Below are 19,090 nucleotides of genomic sequence, written 5' to 3' on the forward strand. Positions count from 1 at the left end.
ACAGCCTGGAAGACAGGGCAGGAGTGGATGAAGGAATACTGAGTGAGGTTCCTAAGAGGCAGTGAGTTGGAGCTAAGATGGCAAGGTGAAGAATGTGCCAAAGAAAAGGGAGAAGGGGGGATGGAGCCTGAAGCAGGAGGAGAACAGTAATAGGGGTAAACTAATCAAGGAAGGTGGGCAAGAAGATGGCAGAGTGAGATAAACAGCAGGTGGAAAGAGAAGACCAACTTGGAAGGGGGTAGTTAGGTCGAAGGAAGAAAGAAGAAGAAGAGAAAAGGAGATACAAAATGTAGCGGGAGGGCAGCCCAGAAGTCCGGATACTGAATCAACGATGGGAAGAGGAAACGTAACAAACGAGGGGGTGAAGGATGAGAAAAGAGCGGCAAATGGAAGAGAGAAGAACGGCGCCTGGATGTGCAGCGCCCAGAGGCATCTCCCGTGGCACCGACAAATGGACCCGACTTGTCCGCTCGAGGAGCGTGGAGAGGAACGTCCAGGGACCAGCCCGAGACGGTAGCCTGAGTCTGGGTCATATGCAGGGATCCTGGGGAGGAACGGAGGCTAGGCGGTCGGACAGCATCACAACTCGCGGCTGCAGTCCTGTGACAGGGGCGGGCGGCCTAGGGGCGCACCCTGGACCCCAGAGAGAACCCGCGGAGGAATTAGGGCCGTGGAGAGGCTGGTACTTGCCTGGGAGCGTGGTGGTGCAGAGGGGCACTGACGCTGACCAGGGCGAAGGAGCGGGGAGCCCCCACGCAGAGGGGCTGGAGGACACCGGCAGTGCCTGGATGCCATGCCCAGGGCTGAAGGGAAGATGCAAACTTGGGCGGGAGCGGACACAGGGGGAACCAGAGGGGTTGGGGAGATCCTGGCGTGGGGTGCTCCAAGGGTGGCTGCTGCGTAAACACGACACAAAGGGTGTGTGTTGGGGCGGGAAAGCGACCCTGACTCAATCGTCCCTGTGTTTTTCTCTCCTGATTTCCCTGTCCCAGAAGTTGCAGGATCAGAGGAACAAGTATTCTAATGGCAATGTAAAGGGAAGACCAGCAGCAGCGGGTAGAGAGGGTTGGCGCTCGGGCGGAGGCGCGGATATGGGCAGGGCGAAGGCCCTGGTACCCCAGGACACGTTTTTGGCCTCAAGTAACCCTTCGTCCTCTTCTCCGCCTTGGCTGCCTCCCGTCGCGCTAGCCCTGCCAAAGGGCATCGCTGCTGAGCCCAGCCAGGGCTGGCCACGCCGAGGTGGGAGGCAGGATGGAGGGGCGGAAGACAAAGGGGCGGACACGGGGTGGCGTCTAGCGCCCATAAAAAGGCTGGAGAGGCTACGCTCTTCTCTCCGCGGGCGGTGCCACCGGCAGGGAGCACGACGCAATGCCCGTTCACTGTCAGCAAAGCCCGGTGCTGGCAGGCAGCGCCGCCTTGGTCGCCATGGGGGCACTGGTCCTGTACTGGGCGAAGCCCTCCGGCTACGGGAAGTACGTGCCAGCGGCTGTCTGCCTGTCCGCTCGCGCCGCCTGGTTCCTGCAGGAGCTGCCTTCCTTCGCGGTGCCCGCGGTGATCCTCGCTCTGCAGCCCCGCACTCTCTTCGGCTCTCCCGCGACTGTGCTTCTGGGTCTCTTCTGCTTACATTACTTCCACAGGTAGCGCTTTCTCCCCGCAGGTAGCGCTTTCTCCCTGCGGGTGCGGAGCGCGGCGCACCGTCCGGCGCCCGGCGTGCAGACGTGCAGAGCTCTCCGAGGAGCGCGGCGACCGGCTCCAGGGGGGCACCTGGGGGCCGGGGGGAGCCCTCGCTGCGGGCGGTGTCCTCGCGCAGGGAGAGGTGGTCGCCGGGCGGATGCCGCCTCCACTCCTCTCCGCCCCGAGAGCCCCTCGGGCCTCTCCAAATCCGCTGGCTACTCGGGGGAAGGAGGTCGAGCAGGACGGGAACCGAGCTGGAAAGCTCAGCAGCACAGAGCTGTTGGCGCGGACGCTCCTTCGTGTCATCTATTGTGTCATTTAGCCCCGTTGTAACTGGGTGAGATCTGTATTTATTATGCCCACTTTATAGACAAGAAATGAGGCTGGGTAAGGTCAAGTGACAGAATGAAGATGATACAGCTAGTGTCCAGCCAGAGTACAGTTTAAGCTTGTGAAACTCCGTAGTTCAAGATCTTTATACTCTGTTAAGCAAACAGATAAGAGACCAGCGTTTGCTATCTATGGGCATTTGACAAAAAATGTGACAATCTTGAAATTTAATCCTGTCTGTTAGCACCATAAACAATATTTTTGAGGTCATTTCATCTTAAAATAATGATTAATGTTCTCTGTCCTATTAGCATAATTTTTAGACTTGTTCCCACATCACCTGTGGCGTCACATCTGCCACCCCTTTCCTATTTCACCTTTCCTTTGCAGGGTGGGGGCGGGCTGGTTCTGGGACCTTGAGAAAATGAGGGTATTGGCATCTCACGAAGGAAACTCTACTTAGAGGGACTGATTAACTTAATCTTCCCAGTCTGAAGTCCACACCCGGACTTCAGTGGTGGGAAGAAGGACGTGATGGGAACCCGCTGGCCTGAGCAAGAAAACCACTTCTCAGTTCCCACTCTAAAGGGACAGCACTCACCACCAACTTATCTACCCTAGGACCAAATGTGATCGGGTAGAAATTAACTTGGAGCCAAATGTTCTATACTGAAAGTCCCAAGTTCAAGAGAGCTTTGCTTACTGGTGCGAAAAAGAAATAGAGAAAGGCAACTAGGGAAAAAAGACTCCCAGGAGAAGGGAAGAGCACACAATTACGTTGCCTGCGACACCTAGTCCTTTAGCATCTATTGTGTCATCTAGCCCTGTTGTAACCCGGTGAGATCTGTATTTATTATGCCCACTTTATAGACAAGAAATGGAGGCTGGGTAAGGTCAAGTGACAGAATGAAGGTGATACAGCTAGTGTCCAGCCAGAGTACAATCTAAGCTTGTGAAACTCTGTGGTTCAAGACCTTTGTACTCTGTTAAGCAAACAGATAAGAGACCAGCGTTTGCTATCTATGGGCATTTGACAAAAAATGTGACAATCTTGAAATTTAATCCTGTCTGTTAGCACCATAAACAATATTTTTGAGGTCATTTCATCTTAAAATAATGATTAATGTTCTCTGTCCTATTAACATAATTTTTAGACTTGTTTTTAAAACCAAAAGACACTTTGCACTAGAAATTATGACCAGTATATTAAATAAAACCAAGGAAGTAATTACCCATAAAATGAATATCAATGTACTGTCCATCTACTTCAAGAGAAACATTTAAAATATAAGTAAAGGATTTGGGGATTGATTCTTCCTGAGGGAAAATTGCCCACTGAAAACACAACTCTGAGTTAGTTGTCTTGAGATGTGAAGATGTGATGTTTGCCCATCTTACCCTTTGGGTGAACTCTTTTTTTGAGGCCATTGGAGGACTGGATCTGTTACTATTTTGAGTGCTTATGAGGGGTCATGCTTTGTGCTAAATTATGAATTATCTACTGATCCTCATACCAACCCATTTAGGAAGGCATTATCATCACCCCCATGTTGCAGGTGGGAAATTGGGGCAAGAAAAGGTTGAATAACTTGTTCAAGGTCACACAGGAACTTGGAGAGTCGGGGTTCAGACCCAGACAGTTTGAAACCAGATCTCAGTCTCTCAGCTACCATGATAAACTGTTTTATACTTGTTCTTGCTGCCTTGTCTTTGACTTTATTTATTTGTCTTTTTTTTTTTTGTCTTTAACTTTATAAAACAATATGTAGGCTTGAAGTTACTGAAATACTGAAATTTAAAAAATGATATGTAGGCTTGAAATAATGAAGTTCACAAAGGAAAAAATGGAAAGTACAAAAAGTAGGAAAATACCCATAATTTCAACACCTAAGTATGTCTATGATTAAATGTTTTGGAATATTTCCATCAAGGCTTTTATTTTTCTGTATAGATTTTTATGCATGCTTGTTATATTGAATATACATAATCTTTTGCTCTGCTTGATTACCTAACACTTTATAAGTATTTTCCCACATTATCATAGATCTTTGTAAATGTCATCTTAATGGCTACTTGTGATTTCATCTCATGTAAAAACAATAATTTATCTATCTATAATTTGTAGTTGGACATTTAGTTTGCCCCTTTTTTGGGCAAACAAATTTGGAAAGCTAGGTTAAATACAACTGTGAAGTGCATTTTTGCACCTAAATTTTTACAGAAGTTAGGAGTGTTTTCTTAGTCAAGATTCCCAGAAGTGGTTCAAAGGCTATGAGCATTTTTCCTTTGAGGCTTTAGGAGTCATGTGGCTTAATAAGGAAAGTACAGTAAGGAAAAAGCATTAGGCTGTCTTGGCTTCCCTCTGTCCTGTACATTGTATGTCACAGAGAATAAAATGGAAGTACAAGGGCTCAGGAGGAAGGCTGGCTCAGGTGTGGCTTAGACTCTTGCAAAATGTCCCTTGGGGACTCTTCAGAATAGCAATATGTCCCATTTGATAAAAGTTAAAACTCTTTGCACCTTTCTCCATACAGAGGTGACACGCCAGAATGTAAGTTCCACAGGGGCAAGGATTTTTGTCTCATTTATTCACTGGGTCCCTACTATATAGAAAAGTGCTAATACCTAGATGATACTCACTAAAAAATTGTGAATGCATGAATGAATTCTGTCTCTCACATCGGTATTGGCAGTTAGAACTGTGGGAGAGCTAGCGATGACTTAGGAATCATTGTTGAGATTGTCAACTCAGATAATTCTCCTCCCTTCAGAATCTATTGTTGTGGGTGTTTGGATGGTTTAGACACATGAAAATGCCTGCTGTGTAAGCATGTTACCTGATCCCACTGCCAAAGTTGTTTGAAGTCAGAGTTATCTCACCACTTGTTGACCTTGACTGTAGCCCTGGAATGGTACTCTGCCTGCATTCGCTGACTGATCTTCATTTCCCCAAGAAGCCTTGATGTCCTATGCCATGGTCATCACGCCACCTGTGCCTGTGGCAGCTGATGTCTTTTTCAAGACTTGGATGTGGCTTTGGCATCTGGATGAGAGACAAGTATCTCTTTTCAAAGAAGGTGACTGTATTGTGAAAAGTTGCTGGCAGTGTGACCCCTCATGATGTGCATCCAGAGGAGAGTGTATGCACACATTTGGGTCCATTTGAATTTACAGAGAAGTCTTTCCTGGGTTTAGATGCTGAAACAGATGACATTTACTGATTAGCCAAATAAAACTGTAACTTCAGTAAGATACCCTTTTGCTCTGTTGTTCAGTTCATTCTCCAGCAGCATGAATTCTTCCCTATCCTTCAAGACTCAGATCAGGCATCACTTCCTCCAAGAAGCTGTCTCTTAGTGCCTTCTCTATATCCAGGTGTAATGCAATTCCTTGTGACCTCTAATTTGCCTAATTCCTAGGTCTGTCCCTCAGCTGGTTCCCGACTTGGGTGGGGAAAGGGGTGCCATTGCAGCCCATGTGACCTTCCATGAGATTCTTCACACACTGGATCATAATTATCTGTTTTAAGGAAACTTCAACCTCTGTCCAGCCTCCTCATTTTACAGAAGCAAAGCATCAAGAGGGTTAGTCAATTAGGGGCAAAGAGGGACTGGCATTTGAGTCTCCTGATGTGCCCTACCAATGGCATGAGAGGCGCAGATGTCTCAAACCTAATGAAGGAAATGACATCGTCCGAGAATTAGAATGATGATTAATACCTACACTGGAAACCATCTAGACAAACCTATCCTCTTACAGATTGAGGAGAATGGCCCAGGCAAGTTAAGTACCATTCTTGGGGTCACTTAATCATATGTTAATGACATTCATGAGGCATAATTTGGATCAATGGAAATTAATTGAAGGACTTTAGAATGGGTCAGCAAACTTCTTGTGTAAAAAAGACAGATGGTAACTATTTTAGGCTTTGCAGCCATGCAATCAGCTACTGAACTCTGCTGTTGTAGCATGAAAGCAGCCACAGACAATATACAAACAAATGAGTATGGTTGTGTTCTAATAAAACCCTATTTACAAAAATAGGCAGTGGGCTGTATTTGGCCTGTGGGCCATAGTTTGCCAGACAATCCTTAAAAAAAACAGAATGTATAGCTTTACATTCAGTGCCCTGCTAATTTTATAATAAAATTTTGTTAAATCCTATAGCAAAGCAGCGGGCATATTCTAGGAAATTTCCAGTACATTTAAATAGTAGTTTAGTAGTAAACATAATTTTCTGACAACTCCTGGGTTCCAAGTCCTTTATTTGAACACTTTTGGAAAATAAAATGAGTCTTGGAGCTTACGTTTTAAATGTGATGACATCATGAGCAATATGAAAAACATAGAGCTATGTTTGCCAAAAATGTAAATAAGCTTTAGAGATCTTGACCATTTCACTTTTACCACACTGAGGAAGGGACCGACTTCTTGCTTATTTTAAATCTAACCTAATGTCTCTTAAAAAGAACAGGATAAGGAAACAGTGATTCTAATTGAGGAAGTGATATAGACACAGTCACATTGTGAGGAAGGGGCAGATTAGGGCTTGAACCCAGGTCTTCTGATTATTTATCAGGGTTCTACGTGCTCAGAACTGTGGTGGTTCCTATTGGAGGTATAAAAAAAGGTGCAATACCTGGTGCTTGCCCTCTAGGAGGAAGGCAGGAACCAGCCACCATTGTGTGTCTCATTCTTTCTGGTGTGAAAGTTGGGAGGCAGCAATGTCAGTCTGAGGGGTTCAGAACAGGTGGAAAATGCAAACTGAGGGAGATATGGACATAAAGGAGACCACAGTCATGCCACTGAGTGTGCCAGCTCCCGGTGCTTGTGTGTGTTTGACTGTGCATAGACTGGAGGGTAGATGGGTGTGCGGGGTTTGAGGGAGCCCAACCAATGGCACCCCTTTCCCCACCCAAGTCGGGGACCAGCTGAGAGATAGAACTAGGAATTAGGCAAATTAGAGGAAAACTACTGCCTTTATTAGTGGTAAAGGTCTTTTTGGGGAATCTGGCTTACATTCTGAATCATGCAGGCCTCCTAATACTGTATTTCAAAAAATACTCAGCAACAACCATGGCTGAACAACCAAGGGCTTTTCCCAGGGTGACTCTTCTGAAAACACAGTGGGATGAGAGAAGGGCTGAGCTGTACACACCTCTTGAGAGGCCCAGCTTTCAAATTTACCAATTGGATGATTCACTTCTCCTTTCCTGAGGAGGAAGAACAGAGGGACAGTGGAAAGGCCAAGAAGGATACTCTAACAAAGGGTCTTCAGCAAGCAGGAGGGTGAGCACAAATGTTTTCTGCTACAAGTAGAATACACAGTCATATGCCTAATGATGTTTGTCAGAGCCTGGAAACTTGGTTCTGGAACCTGGGGTACTTCCCATTCGGCTTTTTGGCTCCCTGCCACATATGGCAATGGGGACCTTGAAGTTTGGACTCAAGTTCTGTAAGAAGTTGCTGTGTTCAATCCAGGAGCCCTTAACAAGTTTCAGTTCAGCATAGGAGCTCTAAATTAAAAAACCCTCTGAACTGGGGCCAACAATGTAATTTGCCTTCCATATGGTTATGGAAGGGGAATAATGGAAGGAGAAACCAATATTTATTGAGATCTGGGTGTTTCAGGAATGGTCCCATTTTTTTACATTGGTTATCTCATTTGTCCCTGAGACAATTGCTATTATTAATGCTATTTCACAAGTGACTGAACTCTCTGATCACACTGATTGGTGGGAGTGAGTGGGAGTAATAGGCAATCACTTGAGCTAGTCCTCAAAGGATGGTTCTATTCCCAGATTTGTGGGTGGGAATCTTATGCTTAGTCAGGAAAAGGGGCCTGTGACATAAAATTGTTGTGTGCTCCATGTAGTCTTAGAATATTCCTCCTCTTTTCAATACACAATACCTTTGTATCTATTCCATAATATACAGTCCTACTATCCAAACCTTAAATAAGGCTCTGAGCCATTTTCACAATTCTTCCATTACACTTCGTCTGTGTTGTCAAGGCTGGTCCTAAAAGTTACTGTGAGGACAAGGTGGCAATTTGCTATCAACAGTTTCTCCTATCTGACCATGGAACATCCCGAGATCCTTTTCTGTATACAGTCTCTGTTTCTCTTTCCTCCCTGTCTGCCCTCTTCCAACAGCAGCATACTTCAGTCTCTCAGTGAATGTTCTTTACTTTCCCAAAGTTACATATCTGATAAACTAATCTAAGTACTAGAGTATTGGATCCTTGTATTCTTATTATTGAGTTTCAAAAGTTCTTTATCTATTCTGGATACAAGTCTTTTACCAGGTACATGATTTGCAGATATTTTTATTCCAGTCTTGTGTGGCTTGACTCTTTCATCCTCTTCACTGTGTCGTTTGAAAAACAGAAGTTTTAAGTTTTGGTGAAATACAATTTTTCTATTTGTTTTTGTGCTTTGGGTGTCATAGCTAAGAATTCTTTGCTTAATCTAAGATCAGAAGGTTTTCTCTCATGTTTCCTTATAGGAGATTTATAGTTTTAGATTTTACATTAATGTCTGTGATCCATTTTGAGTTCATTTTTATATAGGTTAGAAATAATGAATCAATGTTTTCTTCCTTTTTTTCCACATGGATAACCAGTTGTCCCAATGCCATTTGTTGAAAACATATTTCCTTTTCTGTTGAATTGCCCCTGAACCTCAGGATATGAATAGATACTTCAACATATAAAAACATATGAATAAAAACATAAAAGATGTTCAATATTAGTGGTTATTAGGGAAATGCAAATTAAAGCACAATAAGATACCACTCTGCATCCACTAGAATGGCTGAAATTAAAGAGTGACTATCCTAAGTATTGTTGAGGATGTGGAAGAACTGGAACTATATAGATGGTTGATGGAACGTAAAATGGCAACCACTTTGGATAACATTTTGACAGTCTCTAAAAAAGGCAAACATAAACCTACCATATAACTTAGCCATTCCATTGCTAGTTATTTTTCCAATAAAAATAAAAGCACATGTCCAAGCAAAGATTTGTATACGAATGGTTGTAGCAGCTTTAGTTGTAGTAGCCCGCAAACTGGAAACAACCTATACAGCCATCAGCAGATGACTGAGTAAACAATCTGTGGCATAAATACGTAATAGAATACTATAGCAATAAAAATAAACGTGTGTTACAACATGGATGAAACTCAATTATTCTGGGTAAAAGAAGCCAAACCAAAAAGCAGTGCATGCTGTATGATTCCATTTATGTAAGATTCTATGGAATTCAAAATAATCTATAGTACATAAAGTACATCAGTGGTTTCCTGGGGAGAAAGGGAGGGAAAGATGGAGGGATTATGAAGGGTATGAGCAAATTTTTGGTGGTAATGGATATGTTCATTCTTTTGATATCATTCTGGTTTCAAAATGTATCAAACTACGTACTTTAAATATGTGCAGTTGATTGTTAATTAGACCACAATAAAGACTAAAAAACAACTGTAGGTAGGACAATGAGAAAATTATATGCATGTGTGGCCTCGTGTCACTGAGAATTGTTCAAAGCTTATGTGAAGCTGTTCTGGCAATGTTTAGCAGTAGCTGAAAAACTGTTCACATTTTTTGGCTCAGGAATTTCACTTGGAGGAAATACTCAAGGGAAATAATCCAACAGAAAGAAATCAATTTACACAAAATTATAGTGTTACGATTCACAAATGTGAAACATTGGAAGTTACTTAAATGCTCTATAATTGAGGGCTGATTATAATCAATAGGATTGACTATCATGTATACTTAAAAAATATTAGCTTCTTGGACTCCATCTGTGATGGAAATAAGTATATAAAGAGATTTAGTGAAAAAATAGCACATAAGGAATAAATCCACACCAACATGTATGAATTAATACTGATAATGGATGGAATATAAACTGATGTATATAGCTGATACTTTAGGTTTGCATTTTTTTCTTGTAATATTTTCAAAGTGTTTATGGTTTAACTCCCAGTATATCAAATAGAAGAAATAATACTGATATTACAAGATTTCAAGAAGTACCTTGCAAACTGACCATACAAGTAAATGTCGGTGGAGATCAAGACACCCTACAAGATATCTTTGAGGGATTTGCTTTGAAGGAAAAGTCACCATTCATGTGGAAGATCTCTAAGCCACTCTGACTTCACAAACTTCTGAAGATTATCTTGTTTGCATTGTTTCCAACAAGAAATCTGTCTTTTTTACCTTTACTCTTCTCTACATGTGTCTTTTTATCTCTTACTGCTTTTAATATTTTCTCTTTATCACTAGTTTTGAGCAATTTGATTATTATATTTCCTTGGTACAGTTTTCTTCATGTATTTTTTTTTTATGCTGGGACTCTTTAAACTTCTCGGAACTGTGGATTTAAGATTTTCATCAAATTTGGACAACTTTCGTACACTATTCATTTCCCCCCTTCTCTCTTCTACTGTTCAGGGACTTCAAGTACATGTCTATGAGGCACATGTGTATATAAAAGTGTCCCACAGCTCACTGATGCTCTTTTCACTTTTTTGGATTCTTTTTTTTTTTTTAAGTGTGTTTCTCTTAGATAGTTTCTATTGCTGTATCTTCAAAGTTCACAATCCTTTCCTCTGCAGTGACTTTGTTAATTCCATCTGAGATATTTCTACTCAGATATTGTAGTTTTAATCTCTAGAAGTTTGATTTTTGTCTTTTGCTGTCTTCCATGTGTCTTCTTTACATGAACACATGGAATGCAGTTACAATAACTTTTAACGTCATCATCTGCTAAATCTAATATCTGTGTTGGTTTGTGTCAGTTTTGATTGATTATTCTTCTAATTATGGGCAATATTTTCCTGCTTCTTTGCATGCATGCAAAGGTCATTGGATCATTGGATGATCAGGTGTAACTTGTTAGGTGTTAAGATATTTTTGTGTTCCTATAAATATTCTTGAGCTTTATTTTGGAATGCAGTTAAATTAATTGGAAATAATTTGATCTTTTCAGTCTTGATCTAATATTTTAAGTCATTCTAGAAGAGTTTTAGTGGTTGATTATTACCCTTCTCTGGGGCTAAGGCCTTTCTGAATACTTTACCCAATGTCCCACCTATTATGACTTTTTCCATCTGGCTGGTGAGATGTATTCTATTCCTGGCCATGTGTGAGTTCAAAATTTCTTAAAACGTAGATGTGATTCATTAGATGTTCAGACTGAATTTCTGTTTTGATGAAGAGGCCAGAAAAAAGAGGAAAAATGAGCGAACAAGCAGCTCCAGGGTCACCCAACTCTACCAGGACATAAACATAAATATTTAAAAACACATAAACAGAATGGGGTACTGTATTATAGGTCTTCAAGAGTTGATCATCTTAGTGTTATTTTTTATTAAGATATCATTGATACACAATATTATGAAGATTTCACATGAGCAACATTGTGCTTATTACATTCACCCGTATTATCAAGTCCTCTCCACATTCCATTGCAGTCACTGTCCATCAGTGTAATAAGATGCTATAGAGTCACTATTTGTCTTCTCTGTGCTATACTACCTTTCCCGTGACCACCCTACATTATGTGTGCTAATCATAATGCCCCTGTATCACCTACTTCCTCCCTCCCCACCCACCCACCCCACCCGCTTCCCTTTGGTAACCACTAGTCCCTTCTTGGAGTCTGTGAGTCTGCTGCTGTTTTGTTCCTTCAGTTTTGCTTTGTTGTTATACTCCACAAATGAGGGAAATCATTCAGTACTTGTCTTTCTCCACCTTGCTTAATTCACTGAGCATGATACCCTCTAGCTCTATCCATGTTGTTGCAAATGGTAGGATTTGTTATCTTGTTATGGCTGAATAATATTCCATTGTGTATAGGTACCACATCTTCCATCTACTGATGGACACTTAGGTTGCTTCCATATCTTGGCTATTGTGTAAATAGTGCTGCAAGAAACAGGGGTGCATATGTCTTTTGAATCTGGAATCTTTTCTTCAGGTAAATTCCTAAGAGTGGAATTCTTGGGTCAAATGGTATTTCTATTTTGAGCTTTTTGAGGAACCTCCATATTGCTTTCTACAATGGTTGAACTAATTTACATTCCCACCAGTAGTGTAGGAGGGTTCCCCTTTCTCCTCATCCTTACCAGCATTTGTTGTTCCTTGTCTTTTGGATGTTGGCCATCCTAACTGGTGTAAGGTGATATCTCATTGTGGTTTTAATTTGCATTTCCCTGATAATTAGTGATGTGGAGCATCTTTTCATGAGCCTGTTGGCCATCTGAATTTTTCTTGGGAGAAGTGTTTGTTCAGATCCTCTGCCCATTTTTTAATCCGATTATTTCCTTTTTGGTTGTTGAGGCATGTGAGTTCTTTATATATTTTGGATGTTAACACCTTATTGGACATGTCATTTATGAATATATTCTCCCATACTGTAGGATGCCTTTTTGTTCTATTGATGGTGTCCTTTGCTGTGCAGAAACTTTTTAGTTTAATGTAGTCCCATTTGTTCATTTTTGCTTTTGCTTCCCTTGCCCAAGGACATGTGTTCAGAAAAAAGTTGCTTATGTTTATATTCAAGAGATTTTTGCCTATTTTTTCTTCTAAGAGTTTTATGGTTTCATGACTTACATTCAGGTCTTTGATCCATTTAGAGTTTACTTTTGTGTATGGGGTTAGACAGTGATCCAGTTTCATTCTCTTGCATGTAGGTGTCCAGTTTTGCCAATACCAGTTGTTGAAGAGGCTATCATTTCCCCATTGTATATCCATGGCTCCTTTATTGTATATTAATTGACCATATATGCTTGCATTTATATCTGGGCTCTCTATTCTGTTCCATTGATCTATGGGTCTGTTCTTTTAGTGGTCCCAAATTGTCTTGATTACCATTGCTTTGTGTAGTAAAGCTTGAAGTCAGGGAGCATAATTCCCCCAGCTTTATTTTTCCTTCGCAGGGTTGATTTGGCTAATTGGGGACTTTTGTGGTTCCATATGTATTTTAGAAGTATTTGTTCCAGTTCGTTGAAGAATGCTGTTGGTATTTTGATGGGGATTGCATTGTATCTATAGATTGCTTTTGACAGGATGGCCATTTTGATAATATTAATTCTTCCTATCCATGAGCCCTGAATGTATTTCCATTTATTGGTGTCTTCTTTAATTTCTCTCATGTGTGTCTTATAGTTTTCAGGGTATATAGGTCTTTCACATTCTTGGCTAGGTTTATTTCTAGGTATTTTATTCTTTTTGATGCAATTGTAAATGGAATTATTTTCCTGATTTCTCTTTCTGCTAGTTCATCGTTAGTATATAGAAATGCAACTGATTTCTGTGTATTAATTTTGTACCCTGCAACTTTGCTGAATTCAGTTATTAGTTCTAGTATTTTGGGGGTGGATTCTTTAGGGTTTTCAAGGTACAATATCATGTCATCTGCAGTGACAGTTGAACTTCTTCCTTATCAATCTGGATGCCTTTTATTTCTTTGTGTTGGCTGATTCCCCAGATTGGTGAAATTTTCAGCAGTTACCTAATCAAAGACACTTTCTATTCCTTTTTCTCTCTCTTCTTCTTCTGGTACCCCTATAATGTGAATATTGTTCTGTTTGGATTGGTCACCCAAGTTCTCTCAATATTCTTTCATTCCTAGAGATCCTTTTTTCTCTCTGTGCTTCAGCTTCTTTGTATTCCTGTTCTCTAATTTCTATTTCATTTACTGTCTCCTCTACTTCATCTAATCTGCTTTTAAATCCCTCCATTGTATGTTTCATTTCAGATACTGTATTCTTGAATGTTTGTATCTCATTCCTGAATTCTTCCCTGAGTTCTTGAATATTTTTCTGTAGCTCCATGAGCATGTTTATGATTTTTATTTTGAAATCTTTTTCAGGAATATTGATGAGTTCAGTTTCACTTGGCCCTGTATTTATGGTGTTTGTGGGATTTGGGGTTGAACCAGGTTCCTTTGACATTTCATATTTGTATGTGGCACCCTCTAGTACCCAGAAGCTCTACTCTCTGGAGCTGCTCAGCTGCTGGAGAGATGGCTGTGGTTACAGAGGAGCAGAGCTGGTACCTATTAGGACAAAAGAGGTCTTTCCTGCTTTCTGGCTGCAGTGCCTGTCTCTACTGCCAGTGCCAGTGGGCCAAACATGCAGGGTGAAGCCTCTGTGCTTTGCATTTGTAGCTGCTGTAGGCAGGCTTTTCTCTGGCTGGTCTGGTGCAATGGTGGAGGCAGCCAGTTTGCAAGCCAGTGCCAGCCAGGAGGAAGGCACAGCAGGCTGCATATCATGGTGTGGGGCATCGGAGCTGTGTAGCCAGCCAGAGGGATGGAGTACCTTTAGCTCCTGTAAGTTCCCAACCTGCTGGGCAGAGTGCACCTGGACAATTTTGTCCATCTGTCCTTTCTCCTGAGCAGCAAGTTCTGTGCAATCCTCACCCCTTTAGCAGCCCTCTCATGGTTAGGAAGTTTCTCAAACTGCCTGTCTTTCTTTTGTCCTAGAGCGGCCAGATGTGGATCCTTGTTTTCCACAAGTGGCTGGAATCTCAGTCTCTCCAAGTATTCCAACTGTTTTAGCTTTCCAACCTCACTAATCTCCAGAGCACCATGTATTATAAATTTGTGCTCCCAGAGCAGATCCCCAGGGTTGGGTGTTTAGCAGTCCTAAGCCTCCACCTCTTCCCCTCTCCATTTCTCTTCTTCCTTCTGGTGAGCTGGGGTAGGGGAAGGACTTGGGTCCTCCTGGATCATGGCTTTGGTACGTTACCCTTTTCCTTGAGGTCTGATTGTTTCCCTAGGTATACACAGTCTGCTGCAGCCTTCTTTTCTGTTACTCTTTCAGGATTTGATGTATTTGCTATATTTTCATATTATATGTGGTTTTGGGAGGAGGTTTTTGTCTCACTTCTCATGCCATCATCTTTAATCCCCTTCTGATGGTGTACATTTTTTTTTTTTTTTAATAATTATTTTTTTTTTATTGAAGGGTAGTTGACACACAGTATTACATTACATGAGTTTCAAGTGTACAACACAGTGGTAGAACATTTATATACATAATTCTAGGTTCCAGCTATCACCCTACCAGGCTGTTACAATATCTTGACTATATTCCTTATGCTATACATTACATCCTGGTTACTAATTTATTTTACCATTGGAAGTCTGTCCTTTTTTTTTTTTTTTTTTTTTTTTTTTGTGAGGGCATCTCTCATATTTATTGATCAAATGGTTGTTAACGACAATAAAATTCTGTATAGGGGAGTCAATGCTCAATGCACAATCATTATTCCACCCCAAGCCTAATTTTTGTCAGTCTCCAATCTTCTGAGGCATAACAAACAAGTTTTTACATGTAGAACAAATTCTTACATAATGAATAAGTTACATAGTGAACAGTACAAGGGCAGTCATCACAGAAACTTTCGGTTTTGCTCATGCATTATGAACTATAAACAGTCAGTTCAAATATGAATACTCATTTGGTTTTTATACTTGATTTATATGTGGATACCACATTTCTCTCTTTATTATTATTATTTTTAATAAAATGCTGAAGTGGTAGGTAGATACAAGATAAAGGTAGAAAACATAGTTTAGTGTTGTAAGAGAGCAAATGTAGATGATCAGGTGTGTGCCTGTAGACTATGTGTTAATCCAAGCTAGACAAGGGCAATAAAACATCCACGTATGCAGAAGATTTCTCTCAGAACAGGGGGGGTGAGGTTCTAAGCCTCACCTCTGTTGATCCCCAATTTCTCACCTGATGGCCCCCCTGCGACTGTGCCTGTCTTAGGTTGTTCCTCCCTTGAGGAATCTTACCCGTCTCTGGCTAACCAGTCATCTTCCGGGGCCATACAGGGAAATGTGAAGTTGGTAAGTGAGAGAGAAGCCTTATTGTTTGAAAAAGTTAGCTTTTTACTTCTTTGCATATTTATGCCCTGTGGCTTCTATGCCCAGCATTTGTCTTGAGGTGTCTTTACCACTTGGAAGAATTATGATACTCGGTAAATTTGATATGAGGCACGAATTCTATTTAAGGGTTGTAATTAGGAAGGAAGAAGAAAAGCTATAGAAGTAGCAGGCGGAAGAAAACATGGGAAGATTGATTATTTCTTTGACGTATCTTCTTGTAGAGTAACTTCAGCATGTATAGGTTTTAAGCTACTACTTAAATTGCACACACACATTAACATAATAGGAGTATAGTTACATAACCAAAGCATATCTGTAATTACCAGCCATCTGCAGTGAAACCAAGAAAACCAGTTAGGCACCTTAGGCATTTGTGAAAACTTATCTATGATATGGTGGATATTGTCCAAATGAACTTGAACAGTCTGAGAGAAATCAGACAAATTAAAACAACCCATTCCTGGGGACTGTTCACGTGCCATATGTTCTTTTAACAATAAATAGTTTGTAGTTGTAAGACTTTGGAGCGCTACAATTTGCACTTCTCCAAATTCTTGGTTGAGTTCCAACAGTATAGATCCAGTCCAATTTTGTTGTTTTACTGCATGCACAGGCCAGCTTAGATATCTCCTTCCTCATTCCCATGGCAAGTCCAGGAACTGGTGGGATGAGTGCATCTACAGCTGTAGCAGTGCGTGGATCTTTGTTGGGGTTTTTTGATGATCATCTTCTGGCATGAGTCTTCCAGAGAGTGCAGATGTTGGAAGTTCTTTTTCATATCGTATCTTAGTTCATTTTCGGGATAGCCCAATTAGGCTTTGATCCTCTGTATAAACACAAACAGACCCTTTGCCTACACTTTTATATGCCCTTTATACCCTTGTGTAGAACTCGTTGGAGGTTACCACACAGGAACTGCCTTTGTTTTTTTTTTTTTTTTGCTATCACTAATCTACACTTACATGACGAATATTATGTTTACTAGGCTCTCCCCTATACCAGGTCTCCCCTATAAACCCCTTTACTGTCACTGTCCATCAGCATAGCAAAATGTTGTAGAATCACTACTTGCCTTCTCTGTGTTGTACAGCCCTCCCTTTTCTCCTACCCCCCCATGCATGTTAATCTTAATACACCCCTACTTCTCCCCCCCTTATCCCTCCCTACCCACCCATCCTCCCCAGTCCCTTTCCCTTTGGTACCTGTTAGTCCATTCTTGAGTTCTGTGATTCTGCTGCTGTTTTGTTCCTTCAGTTTTTCCTTTGTTCTTATATTCCACAGATAAGTGAAATCATTTGGTATTTCTCTTTCTCCGCTTGGCTTGTTTCACTGAGCATAATACCCTCCAGCTCCATCCATGTTGCTGCAAATGATTGGATTTGCCCTTTTCTTATAGCTGAGTAGTATTCCATTGTGTATATGTACCACATCTTCTTTATCCATTCATCTATTGATGGACATTTAGGTTGCTTCCAATTCTTGGCTATTGTAAATAGTGCTGCAATAAACATAGGGGTGCATCTGTCTTTCTCAAATTTGATTGCTGCATTCTTAGGGTAAATTCCTAGGAGTGGAATTCCTGGGTCAAATGGTAAGTCTGTTTTGAGCATTTTGATGTACCTCCATACTGCTTTCCACAATGGTTGAACTAACTTACATTCCCACCAGCAGTGTAGGAGGGTTCCCCTTTCTCCACAGCCTCGCCAACATTTGTTGTTGTTTGTCTTTTGGATGGCAGCCATCCTTACTGGTGTGAGGTGATACCTCATTGTAGTTTTAATTTGCATTTCTCTGATAATTAGCGATGTGGAGCATTTTTTCATGTGTCTGTTGGCCATCTGTATTTCTTTTTTGGAGAACTGTCTGTTCAGTTCCTCTGCCCATTTTTTAATTGGGTTATTTGTTTTTTGTTTGTTGAGGCGTGAGAGCTCCTTATATATTCTGGATGTCAAGCCTTTATCGGATGTGTCATTTTCAAATATATTCTCCCATACTGTAGGGATCCTTCTTGTTCTATTGATGGTGTCTTTTGCTGTACAGAAGCTTTTCAGCTTAATATAGTCCCACTTACTCATTTTTGCTGTTGTTTTCCTTGCCCGGGGAGATATGTTCAAGAAGAGGTCACTCATGTTTATGTCTAAGAGGTTTTCGCCTATGTTTTCTTCCAAGAGTTTAATGGTTTCATGGCTTACATTCAGGTCTTTGATCCATTTTGAGTTTACTTTTGTATATGGGGTTAGACAATGGTCCAGTTTCATTCTCCTACATGTAGCTGTCCAGTTTTGCCAGCACCACCTGTTGAAGAGACTGTCATTTCGCCATTGTATGTCCATGGCTCCTTTATCAAATATTAATTGACCATATATGTCTGGGTTAATGTCTGGATTCTCTAGTCTGTTCCATTGGTCTGTGGCTCTGCTCTTGTGCCAGTACCAAATTGTCTTGGTTACTATGGCTTTATAGTAGAGCTTGAAGTTGGGGAGTGAGATCCCCCCTACTTTATTCTTCTTTCTCAGGATTGCTTTGGCTATTCGGGGTCTTTGGTGTTTCCATATGAATTTTTGAATTGTTTGTTCCAGTTCATTGAAGAATGTTGCTGGTAGTTTCATAGGGATTGCATCAAATCTGTATATTGCTTTGGGCAGGATGGCCATTTTGACGATATTAATTCTTCCTAGCCACGAGCATGGGATGAGTTTCCATCTGTTAGTGTCCCCTTTAATTTCTCTTAAGAGTGACTTGTAGTTTGCAGAGTATAAGTCTTTCACTTCTTTGGTTAGGTTTATTCCTAGGTATTTTATTTTTTTTGATGCAATTGTGAATGGAGTTGTTTTCCTGATTTCTCTTTCTGTTGGTTCATTGTTAGTATATAGGAAAGCCACAGATTTCTGTGTGTTGATTTTGTATCCTGCAACTTTGCTGTATTCCGATATCAGTTCTAGTAGTTTTGGGGTGGAGTCTTTAGGGTTTTTTATGTACAGTATCATGTCATCTGCAAATAGTGACAGTTTAACTTCTTCTTTACCAATCTGGATTCCTTGTATTTCTTTATTTTGTCTGATTGCCGTGGCTAGGACCTCCAGTACTATGTTAAATAACAGTGGAGAGAGTGGGCATCCCTGTCTAGTTCCCGATCTCAGAGGAAATGCTTTCAGCTTCTCGCTGTTCAATATA

General features: G+C 41.1%; 1 protein-coding gene across 2 annotated transcripts in view; it reads left to right on the forward strand.

The window, feature by feature from the left end:
* Window positions 1-1,341: 1,341 nt before the first annotated feature.
* SRD5A2 (steroid 5 alpha-reductase 2) overlaps window positions 1,342-19,090 on the forward strand; it is a 53,798-nt gene continuing 36,049 nt past the window's right edge. Inside the window, exon 1 of one of the 2 annotated variants that reach the window (XM_036903630.2) lies at window positions 1,342-1,637. In XM_036903630.2, coding sequence (XP_036759525.1) covers window positions 1,369-1,637 — 269 coding nt within the window. In that variant the 5' untranslated portion in view covers window positions 1,342-1,368. The remainder of the gene's footprint in view (window positions 1,638-19,090) is intronic. The other variant, XM_036903631.2, reaches the window with a different exon arrangement.

The sequence above is a fragment of the Manis pentadactyla genome, chromosome 2 (assembly GCF_030020395.1).
Source record: "Manis pentadactyla isolate mManPen7 chromosome 2, mManPen7.hap1, whole genome shotgun sequence".
Taxonomy (NCBI): Eukaryota; Metazoa; Chordata; class Mammalia; order Pholidota; family Manidae; genus Manis; species Manis pentadactyla.